Source organism: Abramis brama, assembly GCF_963993115.1.
Source record: "Abramis brama genome assembly, chromosome: 10".
Lineage (NCBI taxonomy): Eukaryota > Metazoa > Chordata > Actinopteri > Cypriniformes > Leuciscidae > Abramis > Abramis brama.
This window is the reverse complement of record NC_139972.1, coordinates 35,436,163-35,460,670: the sequence shown is the minus strand read 5'-3', so window position 1 is coordinate 35,460,670 and position 24,508 is coordinate 35,436,163. Positions and strand designations below refer to the sequence as shown.

Genomic DNA, 24,508 nt, shown 5'->3' with positions numbered 1-24,508 from the left:
CCCGACCGGGGGCGTTACCCCTTCTAAGGTCTTCTTGACCTTCGATTCGACCTCCCATACGAGTGTGGAGACAAATAGACTCTCCGGTAAAATGCACTCGGGAGTAACCAGGCGTTCGGAACGATCAAAAAGACGCGATAAAGAATCGGGTTTAATATTCTTGGAACCCGGGCGGTACGAGAGAGAAAAATCAAAACGACCGAAAAAAAGTGCCCACCGAGCCTGCCTGGAGTTTAACCTTTTAGCAGTACGAATGTATTCCAGATTCTTATGATCGGTCCAGACAATAAAAGGTACCCCCGACCCTTCCAACCAGTGGCGCCACTCCTCCAACGCTAGTTTGACGGCCAACAACTCTCTGTTACCAATGTCATAATTACGTTCGGCAGGAGACAGACGGTGTGAAAAATACGCGCAAGGATGCATCCTCTCGTCCGTGGGGGAACGCTGGGACAACACTGCTCCTATCCCCACCTCTGACACGTCGACCTCCACCACGAACTGACGTGAGGAATCAGGGGCAATGAGAATTGGGGCCGAAACAAAGCGGTCCTTGAGTTTGGCAAACGCGGAGCCAGCCGCGTCTGTCCACCTGAACGTAGTTCGGGAGGAGGTCAAGGCGGTCAGAGGTGCGGCTAGTTGGCTGAAATTACGGATGAAACGTCTGTAGAAGTTGGCGAATCCCAGAAACCTCTGCAGGGCCTTGCGGGAATCTGGAATTGGCCACTCTATCATAGCCTTAACCTTGTCAGGGTCCATGCGAATCCCCTCGGACGAGATAACGTACCCCAAAAATTGAACCGACTGTGCGTGGAATTCGCATTTCTCCGCCTTGACAAAAAGCCCATTCTCTAGCAACCGCTGAAGCACTCGTCGGACGTGCTGCACGTGTTCCTGGAGAGATGAAGAAAAAATCAATATGTCATCCAGGTAAACATATATGAACTGATCTACCATATCTCGCAGCACGTCGTTGATGAGTGCCTGGAAGACCGCTGGACTGTTGGAAAGCCCGAAGGGCATAACCAAATATTCAAAGTGTCCCCGGGGGGTATTAAAGGCGGTCTTCCATTCATCACCCTCCCTGATGCGGACCAAATGATAAGCATTGCGTAAATCCAGTTTCGTGAAGAGAGTCGCTCCCTGCAACCTCTCGAAGGCTGAAGACATCAACGGCAAAGGATAAGTATTCTTTACCGTGATGTTGTTCAGTCCCCGGTAATCAATGCAAGGTCGCAGGGATCCGTCCTTCTTCCCCACGAAAAAGAACCCCGCCCCTGCAGGAGAAGAGGAAGGGCGAATGAACTTGGTTGCCAGAGAATCAGAAATATATTTCTCCATGGCCTCCCTTTCTGGAGCAGAAAGTGAATACAACTTGCCCTTAGGCGGAGATTTACCTGGCAGTAGATCTATAGCACAGTCGTAGGGACGATGAGGAGGAAGAGAAGCAGCTCGAGACTTACTAAACACCTCCTTCAGGTCGTGGTACTCCTCGGGCACGGTTGACAAGTCCGCTGCTTTCTCCTGTAAGACAGACACGGAAACAGACGAACAGGCAGACAAAAGACAAGACTTATGACATTCAGTGCTCCACTCATTGATAGTTCTGTGTTGCCAGTCTATTTTGGGATTGTGTTGAGAGAGCCAGGGGTGTCCAAGTACTATGGGGGCCAGGGGGGAGTCCATGATGTAGAAGGTGATGGTTTCAGTGTGGTTTCCGGAGGTGGTGAGTGTGAGGGGAGCAGTGGACAGGGTGATAACGGGGAGGTCTTGGCCGTTGAGTGCGTGGACAGAGATGCGTTGGGTGAGTGGTTGTAGAGGAATGTGGTGTTTGATGGCGAAGTGATGATCCAGAAAATTACCTTCGGCCCCTGAGTCCAAGAGTGCATGACAGTGGTGTTGGTGATGCGACCATCTAAGTCTAACCGGGAGGAGAGTAGATGTCGCTGATGGTGTTCCTGAGGTCTTAGCAGCGGAGATCCCACCCGACAGTAGCCTCATAGTTACTGCCGGGCTGGGCCTTTTAACGGACACGTGTTCAGAAAATGTCCAGATCCTCCACAGTACAAACAAAGGCCCAGGGATCTCCGCCTCTCCTTCTCCTCCCGGGAAAGCCGAGCTCTTCCCACCTGCATGGGTTCGGTGTCGTGGATGGGGCTGACCGCGTCGGTGCCGCTGGACCTCGGGAAGTCGAGGAAGTGGACTGGACGTTCGGTTTGCGCGCGTCGACTCATCCGGCCAAGCCTGGAGTCCACCCGCAAAGCCAGCTCTATCAGACCATGGAGGGTCGTCGGGAGGTCCAGGGCGTAGATCTCCTGATGTACGCGGTCAGCCAGCCCATGCAGGAACATGTCCCACTGCGCCGTGTCGTTCCATTGGCACTCGGCGGCCAGGGTGCGGAACTCAATGGCGTAGTCCGATACAGAGCGATTACCCTGTCTGAGTTCCGCCAGCCTCCTAGCAGCCTCCTTCCCGGCCGCCGCGCGGTCGAAGACTCTCTTCATGGCTTCCGCGAGTGCCTGGAACGACGTGCAGCAAGGGTCTCTATTCGCCCACACCGCCGTGCCCCAAAGGGCCGCCCTCCCAGTCAGGAGAGTGAGGACAAATGCCACCTTAGAAGTTTCCGTGGCAAACGTGCGTGGCTGTAGGGCGAAATGCATCTCACAACGGGTAATGAAAGCACGACAATAATCAGGTTCTCCAGCATACCTCTCAGGAACTGGCATACGAGGCTCGGACTGGGAGGGCGGATCAGCAGGAACGGGGGGCACGAACGGCGTGGGTGGCGCAGTGGGCATGCGCAGATGTTGAATTTGCTGGGTTAGCTCGGACACCTGCGCCACCAGTGCCTGTATGGCACGTCCGTTGTTGTTAAGCCCCTCCTCTTGAGCGTCCATTCGTTGAATGCTCGTGCCGATGAAAGCTTCCATCGATATCTGGGTCTCGCCTGCTGCTTCCATCGATTGGTCAGATCGTTCTGTCATGACGCACTGGAAAAAGGAAGCAAATGCAGGCGATCTCAAGAATGTATGTTTATTAAACACTTAAACACAGAAGTTCAGACTCAGGCAGATGGTGAGGGTCAGACGGCTGAAGCAGGGTGGCGCAGGGACTAGATGGTCGCGATGAATCCGGCGGTGAAACGGCGTGAAGGTGAAGACAGGATCCAGACACGAAGAACACACAGCACAGGACTCCAGGAAGAAACCAACTCACGGGAAACAGGAAACACAGCACAAACATCGACCAACGATCTGACAATGAGAGAAGAATTCAGTGGGTCTTTAAAGGAACTGGAGATGAGTGGCAGCTGGCGCCGAGCTGATTACAGATGAGATGATTGACTGATAATTGATCCCGTGACACCCACACACACACGCACATGGCACACAGACAACAATAACAAATGCACGAGACAAGCAGGAAGCAGCGCACTCATGAACCGTGACAGTAGGAGGTATGGCAAGGTGACACAGCGTCTAGTTCCCTCTTCAGGGAACCGAGGTTACAGTCAAGAGTCCTTTCAAGGTAACTCACACTGGGTCGATTGATGCTATGGGAATGTCTATACCAAAGCCACCATAGCAAGAATTGACCGTACTGTGTGAAATCGTGAAGAGCAGTACTAGGACGAGAGCACCTGGGACCCTGGTGTAGAGTCCAGGTTCAAAGAGTAGAACCTTACAAATGTGTACAGTGAGGTCCACCCTGCCGCATCACAAACATCCTGGAGAGCAACTCTTGATACAAGGGCCTTAGAGGCCGCCATACTCCTAGTACAGTGAAAACCGACCGTCATAGTCAAGTCAAGTCAAGTCAAGTCATCTTCATTTATATAGCGCTTTTAACAATGTAGATTGTTTCAAAACAGCTTTACAGAGATAAGCGTATAATTTAAGGTAACAGAGATTGTTTTGGCTTTATAGCGGTTATTTAATAAAGTTATTTTGCAGCTAAAGTTGGAGAGCCGTTCCAGAGTCTGGTCCCAAGATGGCCGCCATAGGGAAGGGTTGTCCAAACGACTAATAATCCAGTGAGATAGCCTCGACTACCCACTTGCTCATTCTCTGCTTAAATGCTGGGGACCCCTTGTTGGGGGCATGAACATTTGAACAGCGGTTCAGATTTACACCACAGGGCAGCTCTGTGGACATAAGTATCTAGTGCCCTGACTGGGTACAGCAGGTTATTCTTTTCCTGGTCCGGATCATGAGGAGGACAGAAGATCGTGAGCATGCCAGGTGCAAATTCCAAGCACGAAGGTGAAACCGACAAGGCTTGCAAATCTCTGATTCTTTTAAGAGAAGTGATACCAAGAAGGAACAATGCTTTTAAGGTCAAAAACTTGCCCGGAACCTCCTCGATAAGCTCGAAGGGAGCCAGGGACAGGCCTTGCAGGAGAATGGCCAGATCCCATGTCGGCACCCTGGTATGAGCTGCAGGCCTCAGAGTACCATGGAGGAAACGAGATACCAAAGGGTTTCTCCCCAAAGACATTCCAAGGAATGTGGTAAGCAGCTATGCCATTCAGATTGAGCCATGTATTAAGCCCAAAGCAATCGTGAACACCTATTTGTTCCCCTTGCTGGGAGTAGTCCATTTACGGCTGAACTTTATGAAGTTCTTAAAATGTAAGTTAGGGAGGAGCGAGCCCATCTAATCTTTAACTCAACAGCCAGAGTGTATAAGCAGCCACTTACCTCTCTCTAGCATCAGCTGTTCCAGCATCCCTCCACCTCCCCATACTCCACCTTCATCTTGAGTAAGTTGTCCTTCGTAATCATATTCTACGTTTAGCCACTGTGGGGGGTATATGAGAGCTCGAGTTGAAGCTGCTTCATCAAGCCCCTTATCAGGGGACAGCAAGCCAAATAAGTTTAACCTAATATCTTAAAGATTTTGGGCGTTACAGAAGAACCGACCTTTCCCAAAAAGTTGGAAATTATAGGCTGACTGAATAAAGGAGAACATGGGCATTCTCTGTACCCTGCTGAATCCCGCAGATCGGCTCATAACCTGTTTCCAGGATGGTCAATTGCTCGAGAAATATGTCGAGAGGTTCCTTGAGATTTCATACCATGTTGACTAGGCAGATGGCATCTTAAAGACTGTTTTCTGGTATGGACTGGACGATCATCTGCACCAGCAAGCTCAAGCGGCAGTTATCCCGGGTACGTTCGCACAATACCTGGATCATGTTCTGTGATTGAGCGGTTCAGCCTTCACCATGGCTGAGACTGATGATGACATCGCCACTCAACCACCGTCACCAGCCATCTTCTTCGCCATGCCTCCTATCTTCGTCCCAAGTCCAGGGCCTCGTCCTGTCATGGCTGCCGTTCCAGAGTCTGGTCCCAAGATGGCCGCCACCGTTTCAGAACCCTCAGCCAAGATGGCTGCCGGCATTCCAGAGCCTCATCCCAAGATGGCCACCGCCACAACTCCTGAGCCCTCAGTCAAGATGGCCACCACAACGCCTCTTGAGCCCTCAGTCAAGATGGCTGCTGCCACGCCTCCTGAGCCCTCAGTCAAGATGGCCGCCACTACGCCTAGGTCCCTAGCCTTCACCCCAAGTCCGGAAATGACTCCCGTCTTCACCTTGAGTCCGGAAGCGACTCCAGTCCCCGTCTTCCATAACTCTGAACATCCCGCCCAACCTCCCTCTCCCACCTCCTACCGTCTTCCAGCCCTCATCATCATCTCCGCTGCCCACTGTTAGTCCTGCATCTCACCCTCAGAAAACCTTTGGAGAGGTGGGCTTGCTGTGGGACTACCAGCCCTCAGCACCATCGTAGTCAGGGGATCCCTGGGTTTCTACTCCGCCCGCCGAGGCCAGGATTCCACATCGGCCCATCGGTCCACTGACTCAGCCTTGGCTCCTATCTCCCTCATCTCCACCGTGGCCCATCGGTGCTCCAGCTCCACCAGGCTCCCTCGTCCCCCCGGATGCGGCATGGTTGTTCGTCAACCTGCCCTCACCTCTGGACTGCACTCCTCTGGCTCCACCTTGTCCCTTCATCCCCCCGGCTCCATTGGACCCCTCACTCCCTTCAGCTCCTCCTAGGTTCTCTGTCTCCACCGCGCCCTTCTGAGTCCCTGCCTTCACCTCAGTCGCCAAAGCCATCAGCTTCTCCATGTCCCTCTGAATTCTCAGTTTAACCATGGCCCGTCAGACTTCCGTCTCCACCCTGTCATCCACTCCCACCAGTTCAGCCTCCATCACTCACCGCCCTGAAGTCCTCAGCCCTTCAGCCTCCATGGCTCCTCCGTTCATCAGCTCCACCATGGATCAGGATCCTTCCCTCTGTACCTATCACCTCTCTGCCAAGCCCTTCTTCGCCTGGTTATCTGCCTGCCTTCTCCAATCCTTCGCCCACTCCTGTTTCCAGCCCTTCGCCTGCTCCTCCTCCTCCGAAGCCCCCACCTCCCCGTCTTCATCTCTCTCGTTACGGCACAAGGCCGCGCCTTCCTGGAGGGGACGTACTGTCACGGTGACACCTGTCTTGGACTTTGTTTTGCCTTCTTTGTTTGTGCACCATGTGTTTACTTGTTAGTCGGTTTCACTTGTTGTTTCACATCATCCTCATGTCAAGTCAACTCACCTTTATTTATATAGGGCTTTTTACAATACAGATTGTATCAAAGCAGCTTCACATTGATAACATGAAAATAATACAACAAAGTTTGTTTCTAGAAGAACATTGCATCATCGTCCACCCTTAATAAGGCAGATCAATAATATGTGACCCGATCTGGCGAAATGAGTCGGAAGTCGCAACGTTCCATTTTAAGATATGGGCCGATTATGTGGAAAAACAATGAAATAATAATTTGAAAAATTTTTTTTTTTTTTTGCTAAATTTCAAAGAACAGACATTCAAAAATAATCTCCTAAAGTTTCGTGGTCCAGATAATTGAGTAAAGGTATTTAAATGACTAATAAAGTTTACAAAGTTTTACTAAATTCGCTGAAAATGAATATTGCTTTTCTCAACTCTTCTCGTCACGTCTGAGCATTCCCCGGGAATCCCCTCAAACGTCTCTGCTCTCCAAATATGGTGTTTCACGTTGTATAGAACCAATCAAAAAGCTTAGAAATGTACACAAACGCTGATCATTTGTCAATGGGAACGACTGACCGGCACGCGATTGGTCCAGCCATCCTCCTGTCAGACTCATAGCGCTATGTGTAAACAAGCTAGCTGATCTCCTCAGAAAGATTAAATATTATTAATTTGAGAAATGTCGCTGTCAAAAGAGAGCAAAGTCGCCAAAAAGTCGCCAAAAGCGTTGAACTCACTAGAGGCTTCTAACCTAAGCTCTGCTGCGGTTCATCAAGAGTATCTAAGGCTAGTCAGTGATTGTTTTGAGACGTGTCATCCTCTGATGACAGCGACAGCAGTGACAGCCCTGTGGTATTTATCGTGTATGGATGTGAGTGAGTGCAATTATTCTGTGAGTGTATTTATCTGCAAGGAGAATCCATTACAATGTGTTTGATTTATTTTAACCCAATATTTAACTGTTGGTATCTCCGTTATGAATGTGTTACACTGTTATTGTCAACTAGCCTACACAAAGATATTGCATAGGCTAACATTATTTTGTTCTCTGTTTCCTTGTCTCTCTGCCTCTCTCACTTTCTCTCTCTCTATCTCTCTCTCTCTCTCTCTCTCTCTCTCACACACACACACACACACAGACACACACACACACACACACACACACACACACACAGAGAGAGAGAGAGAGAGAGAGAGAGACACACCCTCTCAAGGAAAACTGTAGCACCTCTGTTCAATCTTTCTGATTTTAGTAAATGTTTGTAAAAGTGCCTTTTAAATTATTTATTAAAATAAAAACTTTAAAATAATTTGAGCTTCAGTCTGGTTTAATAGCATATATTAATGTCTTTGGTCAATTTAAGCTGTACAATAAATAGTTTATCCCTTTAAATGCAATGGATTTTGAAAGATATCAACAAAAAACGGGCAAAAAACTTTAAAAGCGATTTTCTCAGGTTTTCAATTGGAAAAAGAGGACAGACGACCATAATTCAAATGTGTATATCTTTACAACTATTCAAGGTATGACTTTGACTTGGATATCATTTGAAAGCTTATGGTCTCCTCTTTCCATTAATACCAAAATCTCAATTTTGAAATTTGGGTCACTGTGACTCATTTTGCTGGATCAGGTCACATATTGTTGAATATTAAATGTCCCCAACTAAGCAAGCCAAAAGCCAAGGCAACAGTGGCAAGGAACCAAAACTCCATCAGGTGACAAAATGGAAAAAAAAACCTTGGGAAAACCTTGGGAGAACCCAGGCTCAGTCGGGGGCCAGTTCTCCTCTGGCCAACGAGTGAACAGTGTATGATTATGATCCAGGCAGCATTACAGGTCAGAAGTCAGATTGGTTGTGTCGATGAGGCCTTCACAGGGCTGATGAGGCTGGCACTTCAGGGATGCGTCATGGTCGCGTCCAGGCACAGGTCCTTCATCGGATCTGGATACGGCCTATATCCGGCGGAAGAGGAGAGACTAGTTGACACTTCAGGACTGCGTTGTCGTCCCGTCCAGGCGCTGGTCCTTCATCAGATCTGGATATGGCCTGGATCCGACAGACTGCGGTAAACCTCGGTATAAACAGAAAGACTAATATTAGCATAGACGCCATTCTTCTTATGATGTAACGAGTACATCAGGATTTATGGGAAGTGTTCCCGGTTCCGGCTGGCCTAATCTATGCAGCCTAATATGGAATTATAGAAGTCTATAATGTGTTCTGTGAATGCTAGGTCAAAGAGATGTGTTTTTAGTCTAGATTTGAACTGACAGAGTGTGTCTGCTTCCCGGACAATGTTAGGAAGACTGTTCCAAAGTTTTGGTGCTAAATAGGAGAAGGATCTACCGCCAGCAGTCGATTTTGATATTCTAGGTATTATCAACTGGCCAGAATTTTGAGATCGCAATAGACGTGAAGGACAATAATGCGTTAAGAGCTCGCTCAAGTACTGTGGAGCTAAACCATTTAGTGCTTTGTAAGTAATCAGCAATATTTAAAAATTTATACGATGTTTAATAGGGAGCCAATGCAGTGTTGACAGAACTGGGCTAATATGGTCATACTTCCTGGTTCTGGTAAGAACTCGAGCTGCTGCGTTTTGGACCAGCTGTAATTTGTTTATTAAGCGTGCAGGGCAACCACCCATTAGAGCATTACAATAATCTAGCCTTGATGTCATGAACGCATGAACTAATTGTTCCGCATTTGTCAATGAGAGCATATGACGTAATTTAGATATATTTTTAAGATGGAAAAATGCGGTTTTACAGATACTAGACACGTGACTTTCAAATGAAAGATTGGTATCAAAGAGCACACCCAGGTTCCTAACCTACGACGAAGACTTAACAGAGCAGCCATCAAGTGTTAGACAGTATTCTAGGTTATTACGTGTGGAAGTTTTTTGTCCAATAATTAGAATCTCTGTTTTTTCAGAATTAAGTAGTAGGAAATTACTAGTCATCCAATTTTTTATATCACCTATGCATTCCGTTAATTTTGTGAATTGGTAAGTTTCGTCTGGGTGTGAAGAAATATAGAGCTGAGTATCGTCAGCATAACAGTGAAAACTAATGCCATGCTTCCTAATGATATCTCCTAAGGGTAGCATGTACAGAGTGAACAGCAACGGTCCTAGTACTGAGCCTTGTGGTACACCATACTGAACTTGTGATCGATAAGACATCTCTTCATTTACTGCTACAAACTGATAACGGTCAGATAAGTATGATTTAAACCATGCTAATGCAATTCCACTAATGCCAACATAATTTTCAAGTCTATTTAAAAGAATGTTGTGGTCGATAATGTCAAATGCAGCACTAAGATCGAGTAACACTAATAGCGAGATACAACCACGATCGGATGATAGGAGCAAATCATTTGTGACTCTATTGAGAGCAGTCTCAGTACTATGGTACGGTCTAAATCCTGACTGGAAATCCTCGCAGATACCATTTCTTTCTAAAAAGGAACATAGTTGTGAGGATACTGTATCTAGTATCTTTGACAGAAAAGGTAGATTCGAGATCGGCCTGTAATTGACAAATTCTGTAGGATCAGGTTGCGTTTTTTTAACAAGCGGTTTAATCGTAGCCAGCTTAAAATTTTTCGGTACATATCCTAGTGACAAAGATGAATTAATGATATTAAGAAGAGGATCTGTGACCTCTGGAAGCATCTCTTTCAGTAGCTTAGTCGGTATAGGGTCTAACATACATGTTGTCGATTTCGATGATTTAACGAGTTTAGTAAATTCTTCCTCTCCTATAGCAACGAATGAATCAATTTTTTCTTCAAGGAGACTACAATGCACTGCCTGATGCAGTGACGGTTGCATAGTTATAATTTTCTCCCTGATATTATCAATCTTGTTAGTAAAGAAGTTCATAAAGTCATTACTGCTGTGCTGCTTGGAAACGTCTGGGGTTGAAGATTTATTTTTGTTAGTTTAGCCACTATTTCAAATAAACACGTAGGGTTTTGTTTATTTTCTTCTAATAGGTTTGAAAAATAAGCAGATCTAGCAGCTTTTAAGGCCTCTCTGTATGCAATCGAGCTCTCTTTCCATGAAATGCGAAATACCTCTAGTTCTGGGATGCTGAGATGATGAAACTGATTAGGAAGATTATTGATAAAGCAATCTTTAGTGGCAGAAGTGATAGGTCTAACATATTTGTAACATGGAGTCGGCTTTGCAACCTTGGCTAAATTAAGTTTACACAAGACTAAATAATGATCTGAGATGTCATCGCTCTGCTGCAAAATTTCAACGGCATCAACATCTATTCCGTGTGATAATATTAGATCTAGAAATATGATTACGACAATGAGTAGGTCCTGACACGTGTTCTCTAACTCCAGTAGAGTTCAGAATGTCTTTAAATGCCAATGCCGAAGCATATTTTTCGTTATCTACATGTATATTAAAATCACCAACAATTAGTACATTATCTGCAGCCAATACTAACTCTGATAGAAAATCAGCAAATTCTTTGATAAAGTTTTTATGGTGCCCTGGTGGCATGTATACAGTAGCCAGCACAAATGTTAAATGTGATTTATCATTTACACTATATATTGCTACACTTAGCAACAACACTTCAAAAGAATTATATTTAAAACAAGACTTCGCAGTAATTCTGAAGATATTACTATAAATTACAGCAACACCTCCCCCTTTGCCTTTCAGACGAGGTTCATGTTTATAACAGTAATCTTGCGGGGTGCACTCATTTAAAGTAATATAATTGTCTGGTTTTAGCCAGGTTTCTGTCAAACACAGCACACCTAGATTATAGTCTGTAATCATATCATTAACAATGACTGCTTTTGAAGTAAGGGATCGAATATTCAGCAACCCGAGCTTTATCATTTGTTCATCCGTATTATATCTGTTTTTTATTTGTTGAACATCAATACAATTTTTACCCTTGAATGGGTTTAGGAGTTTTTTGTATGTCCTAATTCAGGGAACAGACAAACAGTCTCTATATGATGATAGCTAGGTGAAAGAGGCCCTATGTGATGGGATTTATCTGACCTTGGTGACGTAAGACAGCTAGCAGACGGTTGGTTAAGCCAGTCTGTCTGCTTCCTGACCTGAGCCCCAATTCACGTTTGAGCTCTAAGACAATGTGCCATATTACTAGAGAGAAGAGCAGCACCATCCCAGGAGGGATGAATACCATCTCTTTTCAACAGGTCAGGTCTGCCCCAAAAACTTTTCCAATTGTCTATGAATTCTATATTAATTTGCGGACACCATCTCGACAGCCAGCCATTGAGTGAGGACAGTCTACTAACTATCTCATCACTCCGGTGAACAGGAAGGGGGCCAGAGCAAATTACAGTGCCTGACATCGTACTTGCAAGTTCACACACCTCTTTAATGTTAATTTTTGTGATCTCCGACTGGCGGAGTCTAACATCATTAGTGCCGACGTGAATAATAATTTTAGAGAATTTACGATTAGCATTAGCCAGCACTTTTAAATTTGCTTTGATGTCAGGCGCTCTGGCTCCCGGCAAACATGTGACTATGGTGGCTGGTGTCTCTATTTTCACGTTCCGTGTAATAGAATCGCCAAATAACTAGGGCACAATCAACAGGATTCTCAGTGGGTGTTTCACTGAGTGGGGAGAATCTGTTTGATGTTGTAATCGGAACGGAAGAGCGGTGTTTTGTACCGCGACTATAGCGTCTCACCGTCACCCAATTGCCCTGCTCATCACAGACATCATCACTCACCGTGTGCACCTGTTGTCACTTAGTCTCCTCATTTGTCTGTGTGTATAGTATCCCCAGTTTCAGTTCTCCCTTGTCGGTTCTCGTCAACACAGTTGCTAAGTTTGGCCCGTGTCTTGTTCGTGAATAAATACTGTTTAATCCTGATCCATCTTCTTTGTCTTCCTGAACGTGACTCATGCAGCCAAAGCCTGACAACTATGGTCCAACAAATACATTTTTTGAAACTGGACATTTAGATCCAAAGCAGTATGTAACATATTAAACATATGCTCATATGCTGATTAATAATGCTAAATGAATGAAAAAAAAGAAAGAAAACGTCCATAGACGAAACATTATCTTGTCTAGTTTAGTTAAATGGTTAGTTATCTATATGATAGATAAAAATAATTGTATTAGCTGCATTCTCGTTTTCTGCAGTGTTTTAGCAAAACGTACTCGGTTACCTAATGTAACCTCGGTTCTCTCTAGAAGAGGGAACGAGTATTGCGTAAGTTGCTTACGCTACGGGAAAGTTCTCTTTCTTCGAGATCTGAAGCCAAAAAATTATCCTTAATTTTGTATTCATTGTCAACGCAATGCGGCAGCCGGCAGACCATGACAGGCTGTATAAGCGTGCTCATTGGTTGCCCGGCGGCAACTGCTGCAGCCTACCAGTGAGCCCTGTGTGACGTCACACCCTATGAGGGCGCTTCGCGCCCTCCACACCCTTCTAACCGTCAAGATGGGTGTGGCCAGTGTGTATATAAGGAGGGCTCGCGGGCTGAGAATCTGGTTTTCATAGTCTGAAGCGTAAAAGCTCGTGGCGCGTCACGCCAGGTTACGCAATACTCGTTCCCTCTTCTAGAGAGAACCGAGGTTACATTAGGTAACCGAGTACGTTCTCTTACGAGAGGTTCTCTCGTATTGCGTAAGTTGCTTACGCTACGGGAACCCCTTGTCAACGCCGTGCGCGCCGAGCATCCAGCACATGAGTCCCAGGGAGACCGGGGAAAACAACATGCTGAAACAGGTGGCCGGTCGGAGAAACGGGCCAGCACATGTACAAAGCACTTCACTTCATATATAAAATAGAGCGGCACAGCCGGTCTATATATATCAATGTAAACAATGCGGCCAGTAGCACGGGCCCGCATAGTACATAAGCACATATTAGGGGAAAAATAGAGCGGTCTCACCGGTCTATGTGTGGAGAGAATAATCCCCAGCACAACCGAGTGTAGGACAGGCGGCCAGTGGCGCGGGCCAGCACCGGTACACAAGCGCGTAGTGGGGAACAAAGGAACAGAGCGACATAGCCGGTCTGTGTACAAAAACACTTTTCCCTTGGTGCCATACCAGAAATATTACCAGTACGTGAACGTAGTCTGCACATGAGCGACTGGGCAGAACATACATGCCACTTATACTGACAACAGTTTAGCCTGCAAGGCGGGAACTTCCAGGTTATAAAACCTCACGAATGTCGATGGGGAGGCCCAACCAGCCGCCATACAAATATCGTGGATAGAAATTCCGCTGGACCAGGCCCACGAAGAAGCGATGCCTCTAGTGGAGTGGGCTCTGATACCCAAAGGGCACTGCAGGTGTTTGGAGGATTAAACTGCTGCAACCGCGTCCACTATCCACCTGGACAGGCTCTGTTTCGAGGCGGCGAGACCTTTGGTGCGCCCGCCGAAAGAGACAAAGAGCTGCTCGGAACGCCTAAAAGCGGCGGAGCGCGTAATGTAAACTCTCAGCGCCCTGACGGGGCATAGGAGGTTATCACTGTCCCCACTATCGGATGCTGGCAGAGCCGAAAGGGAGATGATTTGCGCCCTAAAGGGGGTACCAGTCGCTTTGGGGATGTGTCTCGGTCTGAGAATGACTTTAGAGTCATTTGGTCCGAACTCAAGACATGCAGGGCTAACGTGCAGATCCCCCATGCGTTTTACTGAAGACAGAGCTATCAGAAAAACGGTTTTGAGCGAAAGGTACTTCAAATCCACGGATTCAAGCGGTTCAAAGGGAAAGCCTTCAGGGCCTCCAGGACCAAGGACAGATCCCAAATAGGAACCGAGGGGGGGCCGCAGGGGATTCATCCGTCTGGCTCCTCTGAGGAAACGGATAATAAGCTCGTTCCTTCCTATTGCACGGCTGCGCGTCGTCTCAGCAAACGCTGCAATAGCCGCCACATACACTTTGAGCGTGGAAGGGGACCTGCCCTTGTCCAACAGCTCCTGTAGGAAGGAGAGCACCCGCGGGACCTCACATGTGCGTGGATCCAGGCTCTTAGTAGCGCACCATTTAGCGAACACAGACCATTTAGACGCATAGAGCCTTCTCATAGAGGGAGCTCTAGACTGCGTGATCGTGTTTACGAACCCTTCAGGTAGGTCAACGGGTATTATCCACGCATGCAGAGACCAGCGCTCTGGATGGGGATGCCAGATCCATCCACCGGCTTGAGAGAGGAGATCCTTTCTCACCGGGATCGGCCATGGGGATAAGTGCGACAGCCTCACTAGCTCTGGGTACCAGATTTGGTTCTCCCAACGCGGGGCTATAAGAAGCACTGGGTGGTGCGTTTCCCTGATCCTTGTGATGACCTGTGGTAACAGGGAGATCGGAGGGAAAGCGTACAGTGGGAGGCTGGGCCAGGTCTGGGCCAGCGCGTCCTTGCTCCTTGAGAAGAACATCGGGCAGTGAGCGTTGTCTTTCGACGCAAAGAGGTCGACTTCCGCTCTGCCGAATAGGCGCCAGAGCAACTGGACTGTCTGGGGGTACAGGGACCATTCTCCCGGGGGAATGATGTCCCTGGACAGTCTGTCTGGGCCGACATTCAGGTGGCCCGGCACGTGTGCGGCTCTCAGCGAGCGCAACGAGCGATGAGCCCACACGAGAAGGCGTTCTGTTAGTTTGCACAGGTTCCTGGACCTGACACCGCCCTGTCGGTTCACATAGGACACCACGGACATGTTGTCCGAGCGGACTAGCACATGGTGATCCCGTATGAGTGGGAGGAAACGCTTGAGCGCGTTCTCGACCGCTATCATCTCCAAACAGTTTATGTGGAGGGATTTCTCCTGGTCTGACCACAGGCCAAAGACAGGTTTGCCCTCGAACAGAGCGCCCCAACCTAAGGTGGAAGCGTCCGTCGAGATAACTTTGCGGTGTGAGACGGCTCCCATTGTCACTCCCCGCTGGTACCAGTCGGCCGCTAACCAGGGCTTCAGTGCTGAAACGCAGCTCTGAGTCACTCTGATCCGAATGCCGCCGGAAGCCCATGCTCTGTGCGGCACTCGGGCGTTCAACCAGCGTTGTAGCGGGCGCATACGCAATAGACCCAGCTGAAGCACTGCTGCAGCTGAAGCCATACAACCCAGCATCCTCTGAAAAGTCTTGAGAGGTGCAGTGCTGCCCGGCTGGAAAGACGCGGCCAGGCGTCGAATACAGCACGTGCGCTGTGTCGACAGACGGGTCGTCATTGCCACAGAGTCCAGATCCAAACCCAGAAAAGAGGTTGACTGACTGGGCACTAATGAGCTCTTGGTCCAGTTGACCGTGAGCCCCAGGCTTTCCAGGTGGCTGAGAAGCACTGTTCTGTGGGCGATAAGCTCTGCCTCTGACTGTGCTAGAATTAGCCAATCGTCCAAATAGTTCAAAATTCGCATTCCCTGACCTCTCAGGGGAGCGAGAGCCGTGTCCATGCACTTCGTGAATGTGCGGGGTGCTAAAGACAGGCCGAACGGCAGGACGGTGTATTGATATACCTGACCGTCGAAGGCGAATCTCAAGAATGGCCTGTGACGGGGTATTATCTGGATCTGAAAGTACGCGTCTTTTAGATCGAGAGAGATAAACCAGTCCCTCGGGCGAATCTGCGCGAGGATCTGCCTGGTTGTGACCATTTTGAACGGTCTTCTCATAAGAGCCTTGTTCAAATGTCTCAGATCCAAAATCGGTCCGAGAGCTCCGTCCTTCTTGGGAACGAGGAAATAACGGCTGTAAAAGCCCGACTCGCTCATAGAAGGGGGTACCGGTTCTATAGTCCCTTTGCACAGGAGTGTCGCTATTTCTGCTCGAAGTAGATGTGCTACTTCCCCATTCACTCTCGTCTCGGTACACGCATGAAAGCGCGGGGGGCGGCGAGCGAACTGCAGAGTATAGCCCTCTTTTACTGTGCTTAGCACCCATTCTGACGCGCCTGGAATAGCTTCCCACGCTTTTGCGTGTGCAGCCAGGGGCAGAATGGCCTCCGAGCTCTGATTGCCACACGTCGCGGTCTCGAGAGCTCGAAACGGAGGCGCGGGCGCAGCGCGCGCGCTCTTGCTGGTGCTTAAATACGGCGGCTCGCATGCAGCGATAGCTGGCCGTTTTACACACAGTGTCCCGGTGGCTTTGGACGGGGAACATACAGTGTGAGGCACGTTAGTATGTGTGAGCGCTCGAGGGCGGGCACAGGACTTACATTTAAACATGACCGGTCGTGAGAGGCCGTGTGACAGAGCGGGCAGTGAGTAGGTGTGGGCACGGGGAGGTGGACACGTGACCTACTTTTAACACTCGAGCGGCTTTTGCCTGCTTTATGAGAGTGGGCTCTGTGAGAGACACGGGATTTATAGTGCTTGTGTGCAGGGGTGAACACGGAAACGTGGGCACATTCACTGCATTTGAAACACATGCGGCGTGAGCCGTGCAACCAGACATTATGCTCATTTGAGATTTCTCTGGGTCGCCGTGAGAACGGTGGTTGCGCGCAGGCGAGCGGGTAGATATACCGGCTCGTTGGCTGCGAGGTAAACATCTGCAGTAGCCGTGGCAACGGGGACTGACAGAGCGTGAAGCTTTGACGGTGGTCCAGCCGCAGCGGGACTTAACGTTAACCGTCTTTTCTTCCCTCGTGTTTAGACGCTCATAAATACTCGAGCACCATGAGTAGGAGTGGTGCGAGAGGCGGGTTCGCTTTCTGTATGTAAGAAAAACTGGTTGCGAGCTCGGAGAAGCGAGCAGCATACATTTTTATCTGCCGCGAGAGCTGGGATCGAACACAGGTCTCTGGCGTGAAAGCCTATGATTCTGCCACTGAGCCACAGGGAAGAACACATTAGCTTTCGTTTAGCGCGAGCATAAGAGAGAGCGACCTCATGTTTGTTTGCAGGCGTGCGTGTATTAAAACAGGCTCGTTTACTGCAATAGTAATATTTCCAGCCACCTGAACTTAAGAGGGGACTGAGAAATGTGTGAGAATTGGCGGCTTGTCGCCCGAAGCTCGAGGGAGAGGTTCCGGCGAGCTCCTCAGTCACAACAGTCTCCGGTGGACTCTGCGAGCGGAGCTTCTTCTTGCGCGGCCCGGCAGGGACAGGCGGAGCGACAGCTTGGTCGAAAACTTCAGGTCGAGCCCGCAGGGTCAACATTGAAAGTTCTTCGCACTCGGGGCAGCCGCCCGTAGAGAGTGCGGTGGCGGCGTGCTCGCGGCCCAGGCAGAGAGCGCAGAAGAGGTGGCGGTCTCCGTTGCTGAGCGGGGCGCGGCAGGAGCCGCAGGAAAAACGAGGCATTTTGACAAAAACGCCTCGTGCTCTTTTAGAACAGTGAGAGAAAGTGTGTGTCGCAGGGCAAACACACACAGCAGTAATAAAAGGATATGACGCCGGATAGCGTAGCAGGCACGGATGGCTGAAGGCGGCGAAGGCGGCCGGTTTCCTCAGGCGCTGTCCTAGGCTTGCTGGTCGCTGGTTTCAACGGCGGCGGCTCTCAAGATCCAGCGATGCGAAGAGCTTCGCTGAAGACAAGAAAATCAGATTCTCAGCCCGCGAGCCCTCCTTATATACACACTGGCCACACCCATTTTGACGGTTAGAAGGGTGTGGAGGGCGCGCAGCAGTTGCCGCCGGGCAACCAATGAGCACGCTTATACAGCCTGTCATGGTCTGCCGGCTGCCGCACTGCATTGACAATGAATACAAAATTAAGGATAATTTTTTGGCTTCAGATCTCGAAGAAAGAGAACTTTCCCGTAGCGTAAGCAACTTACGCAATACGAGAGAACCTCTCGTAAGAGAAGTACAGTATCTATTTTGCTGCTCACCATGTTTCTGCTATTGTTGTTATTAAAATAACCGCTTCATCTGCAGCTTTTAATGTGGCGCTTTACATTTTTAGTCGAGGGAGAGAGAGAAGCAACACGTACGGAGTGGAAAGGGCTTGAATAAAGCACTTTTGGCTCTAGATAAAAATAGTATAGAAATAGCTCCAAAAGATCATTACCATAAACAACCCTGAGTGATTGTGGTGTGAAACACTTGTTGTTTTGACCCGTTGCTCACTTTAATATGTAGAAACGGTAAAATTACGCAATTATGTCTCGTGGTACGGATGGAACCAAGCCGTGGTCCAGATCCGGACTGCGGTCCGCCATTTTAATAACACTGATATATACTAATATTAACAATATTATAATTATTATTTAATTGAAAAAATGGGAGTAGGGCCTTTAAGCAGATGACATCCACTGGAGGTGGGCCTTGTAGAATAAAACAGTATAAAGCTACAGCAGCTCAGATCCTCAGAAGACAAGAGAGTCTGTAAACATTAGGTAAATAGATCTCTCAGAATATAATCCTTCAGTTAATATTGTGTACTGCATTTTTGTTCTAAAGTGAAATGCCTTTCTTTCTCTTCATCAGGAAAATGATTCTGCCAAGTTTGAACATCACTCTGATTTTTACCAGTTATGGACCACCTGGTGCTCTTAATTATGGAGTTTTTGTAATCTCTCTTGCAGTCTATCTTACAACTGTTTTTGCAAATGTAACACTGATGCTGGTGATCTGCTTGGACACATCTCTCCATAAGCCCATGTACATATTTTTATTCAACCTAGCTATTAACGGACTAATCGGATCATCTACTGTACTTCCTAAAATAATGGAGAATCTTGTTGATGATATGAAAGATATACTGTATACCGACTGTATTCTGCAAGTATTTTTTATTAATATTTATGCAACATGTGCTTATGCAATACTGACACTTATGGCATATGACAGGTATGTTTCAATTTGCAAGCCTCTACAATATCACAGTATCATGACTCCGGGTAAAATAAGACTTCTGCTTTTTATTGTGTACTGTGTTCCTATCTGCTCTCTAGCTGTACAGGTGTACCTTACATCAAGGTTGCCTATGTGCAGGTATACAATAAACAAGTTGTTTTGTGACAATTTGGCCGTTGTTAATCTCTCCTGTGCCAAAAATACCTGGGGAGATCTGTATGGCATATGTCTGGTACTTGCTTTTGTTGTTCTACCTCTAATCTTTGTCATCTTATCATATGTGCGGATATTATTTGTCTCTTTGAATGCATCAGAAAACGCCCGAAAGAAGGCTCTAAAAACATGCACACCACACTTGATTACCTTTATTAATTTTTCATTGGCCTCTCTTTTTTCTGTGATATACAATCGATTTAATTTCAGTCTTTCAAAAGAAGTGAATGTGTTTATGTCAATTCATTTTATCCTGATCCCTCCACTTCTACATCCACTTATTTATGGAATTAGAACAAAGGAGATCAGCAATAGCCTCACAAAAATATTACAAAGAAAAATACTTGCACTTGGTTTTAATTTAAAGACTGAACAAAGGTGTAATGATGCACTTTTTATTTCTACTAAATAAATGGCAAGGCCTATATGGACACATTTGAATGTCTTATATTACATTTTGTATATTGTTTAATGGCATTAGAGTTGGAATCTGAAATTGTGTATGTGTAACTGATATTTACATAACTCTTATTTTGGTCAATGCAAATAATCCACTTCAAATTACCTTGAATTTCAGAACAAATTTCACATAATTTTATCATATTAATGTTGCAGCCATTTTATAAAAGCAACTACATATTTATATACATACTGTACATAGATTCCTTCTCTTTTGTAGTTTTATTAAAAAAATGTCAAATAGAAAATGTTATTCAAATGTTTATATAGGTGAGAAGGCACCCTTTTACACAGATGAAAAAAAAGGGTAACACTTTCAAATATCAGTTAGTTAATCAATAACTAAGGAATGTTGTCATACCTCCTGAAGAACTACTTTTAATTCTACTAATTAAGGTTAAAAAAAATAACTATGAAGTAACTACTAATGAACAGTCATACACAGAAGTCACTACAATAATCCATGTTTTCTTTTAGCAGTGGAGTGGTGGATGAAGTACACAAATCAAGTACTTGAGTAAAAGTACAGATACCCCAATAAAATATGACTCCAGTAAAATTATAATTAGGCCTATTCATTTTCAAATTTACCTTAGTAAAAGTACAAAGGTAATTCATTTTTAAAGTACTTAAAAGGTAAAAAAAACCCACTGATCAATGTTTTTTTATTTATTTTATTTTTTATACAGTTTTAGTCATTCTTCAGCACTAATAAGAAAGATAAGTGCAGACATTTACCTATAAGCAAACGTTTTATTTCATTAGCAAAACTTATCATAATGTACATTACACCTTATTATTATACTTAGTTATTATTCATTTTAAACTTCTTTTGCACCATTCAAGTTCTGGCAATATCGCGGTAGCCTAAATTTACAGTGATTTGGTGATGCAAGAGCGCGGGCATTTGCATCCTCTTCTGGAAAGTTCTCAGCGCCGCCCGATATGGTGCATTTCTTCTGCGAAATACAGGGTTGTGTACGTTTTATTTAATCTATAAAATCATTACTGTGCTGTAAATCATTTTATTTTTATGCAAGGCAACATACATGACGCAATGTCAGTTAGCCTACCTAGCTAAGGAGTCGGTCTTTTTAGCGTGATGGAAACGCCTGATCCCTTGCATAAAACAAATTATTTTGGGTAACACTTTACTTGAAGGGGTGTGCATAAGACTGACATGACACCTTCATAATCATGACATGGCAGATGTCATAAATATGAAGGAGGTCTTATGCATGTTTATGACAACTGTCATTAAGTGTCATTCGCTCAATTATGACATTTTTAATGCAAATATGACATTGTTTGAGATGTCTTTGTTATGACAACTTGACATTACCAAGACAACATAAATTGTCATAAATATGTCATAAACATGACATATCAGATTAATTATCAAACTTAAGAAACCACTTCGCTTTATGGGTTAACATTTCATTAAACTGTCAGGTGGTTGGTTTTGACATTGGCTGTCATGAGGCCATTATAACTGTGTCATGAATGTTTTTCTTGACCTCAACTACAGTGGTACAAATTTAATTTGTCATTAAAATGTTATAATGGCTTCATGACAGCCAATGTCAAAACCAACCACATGACAGTTTAATGAAATGTTAACCCATAAAGCTAAGTGGTTTCTTAAGTTTGATAATTAATCTGCTATGTCATGTTTATGACATATTTATGACAGGTTGTGTTGTTTTAGTAATGTCAAGTTGCCATAACAAAGACATCTCACACAATGTCATATTTGCATTAAAAAATGTCATAATTGAGCGAATTTTTATTTTATTTATACAGATACTAAATCTATTTACATCAAATGTTAAAATATGTTCTTAGAGCTGTGCACTGTTTGTTTATGGGCAGGTTATGGAGTCAGTCACAGCATCTTTCGGCGCGGTCTGAAGTTAAGCAGTTTCCCTGCCGAACACGAGCCCAGCTCCCGCAAGAGATCCAGCACCACTACTGTGGAAACGAGAGAACAGAGACCGGTTGATTACACTTGAATTGCTTTTAAAGGTTCAACTTTTGATTTTAAAATGTTTGTTAAACGAGTTTAAATGTAGGCAGCAGTATTGTACATGTTAAAACGAAATACAATATATGCTGTATTAAGAAATATTCTCATCTGAAATAAAGGAAGATCATGTAGCCTAAACGAGTCATTGTCGTGTATTTTACAAAGGTTAAGATGATTATGTTATTTTATTTTATTTTTACAGTAAGTCTGGTTTGAGTCAGAAGTATGTGGCAATTCTTTATTAATTACTAATGGGTTCCCTATTTTCACTTTAGAATACTGTTTCAGGTTCTAAGTAATTCCTGCAGAATTATTTGATAATTATTTATTAATTACTAATATGTTCCCTATATTTTCAGTTTCCCTCAGTCGTTGCCTCAAATACATGAATTTACTCAATGGCATTCTATGCTGAGGAAAGCAGACACAAAAACAGCACTGTATATAAAATATAAAAACTAATCTGAGGTTAGTTATTAGTTATTTTTCTTGAACCTTAATAAGTAGATCATTAATAGTGTAATGGAGGCTGTTTCAGAGAAACAAGAGTGGGATCCAGATGCAGCAAACATTTATTCAAACAAACATAATAAAAGTAAATCCAGGCAAAACTGATAAATGCAGACGCGGGCAAGGAAAGCAAACAAAACTGACAACAAGCACACACAAAACATCCATAGAAGGACAACACCAGACAAAGAACATGAACATGAGAAACAAACAAGACACACCTGGGAACAATCAGGAACTAATCAATAAGAAAAACTACAAAGGACTACAAAACTTGGCACATAACAGGAAATAACATAAAAGTCCACACAAGACAAGGGGAACACAAGACCGGAATCATGACAAATAGTAGTTCTTCCGGAGGTATGACAGAATTCATTAGTTATTGATTAACTAACTGTTACTTAAAACAATCATAAAATTATATTACATACTGATTAGTTAACACATCTTCCTTAGTAGTTAACAGTAGTGAAGAAGTAGTTAATGAAGAATTACATATTAGTTCTTTAATAATTCCTAATTAGTTATGCAGTAAGTAAGAAACAGTATTCTAAAGTGTTACCAAAGAATGTTAAACAATTCTTTACAGATTTACTCAAACCTCTGATGCTCTATTCTACAAACTCAGCCGAGAGCAAATAAATAAACCAGAACTGGACCGTATGTGAGCCACAAAATCTGTGTATATTAAATATGGAGTCATCTCAGCCTTAATAAGCCTGTTAACATGCAGAATCACTGAAGAAAAGAAGAGAACAGAAAAAGAGACGAGCAGAAACACAAGAACTATAACTGACTCCAGACACAGCCTTAGATGAAATCAACTGAAGATAAAAGAAGACATTAAATCTCTCAAGATCTCAGCAGAGGAGGATTAAACCAGGGGTTCCCAAACTTTTTAGCCCGCGACCCCCATGATAAATGCGCTGCTGCCCCGCGACCCCGCACCGTCACCCCCAACACTGCACATTTTCTTTGTCTCCTTAATCAAACACACCTGATTCAACTCATCCGCTCATTAACCCATGTGATAATGAGCTGATGAGTTAAATCCGGTGTGTTTGATTAGGGAGACAAAGAAAACGTGCAGTGTTGGGGGTCCTTCAGGACAGGTTTGGGAACCACTTTAATGTGATGGGTGTGCGCTGTGCGCTGAGCCAGTGGTTCTCAATTCCAGTCCTCGTGACCCACTGCTCTGCACATTTTGTATGTCTCCCTTATTTAACACACCTGAACCAGATCATCAGCTCATTAGGAGAGACTCCATGAACTGAACTGAGTGTGTCAGATAAGAGAGACATACAAAATGTGCAGAGCAGTGGGTCACGAGGACTAGAATTGAGAACCACTGCGCTGAGCAAAGCAGATCCAGTCTGGGTTCAGTTTTGGAGATGGCAACACGGAGATCATCTTCCACGTTAAGACGCGATCTATGTTTATTTTTTATGTAAGTCAGTGCGGAGAAAGTCTTCTCGCATAAATAAGTTGATCGAAATGGCATCAGTGTATCCAAAGCGGCTTTGGAAAGCTGCGGGTACTCATCCTTCACCGAAATCCAGAACTCGTCCAGCGTTTTTGAGTCAAAACGTGTCCTCAAGGTTCGATCAGATGAAAGTTCAATCAGAGCATCCTCCGTGTCACACGTCAGATGGTTTGCGGTGGCAGTGAAAGGGGATTGAATCCAATCGTGTTTTTCTTGCGTACCTTCCTCTGAAAAGTACTTGTTAAAATGATTCAGAAGGGATTGGAGATGGTCAGTAATAGACTCCCTGACCATATTTACACTCAATGTATTTTCCTCCAGGAATTCGTCTAATTTGGTGAACATGTCTATGCGCCCAGTTTCCACCCGTTCTCTCCAGCGCTCCACTTTGCGCACAAATGCCTGCACTTTATCATTAAGAGACAGGATGCTTGTGTTTTCGCCCTGCAGTGACATGTTA

The 24,508-nt window shown here is 45.5% G+C and overlaps 1 protein-coding gene across 1 annotated transcript; it reads left to right on the top strand.

The window, feature by feature from the left end:
* Positions 1 to 18,989: 18,989 nt before the first annotated feature.
* On the top strand, positions 18,990 to 19,979 carry LOC311091044 (olfactory receptor 52K1-like; the record flags this gene model as incomplete). Its single annotated transcript, XM_084126775.1, has 1 exon — positions 18,990 to 19,979. The coding sequence occupies one exon, from the start codon at positions 18,990 to 18,992 to the stop codon at positions 19,977 to 19,979; it is 990 nt and encodes a 329-aa protein (XP_083982901.1).
* Positions 19,980 to 24,508: the final 4,529 nt, after the last annotated feature.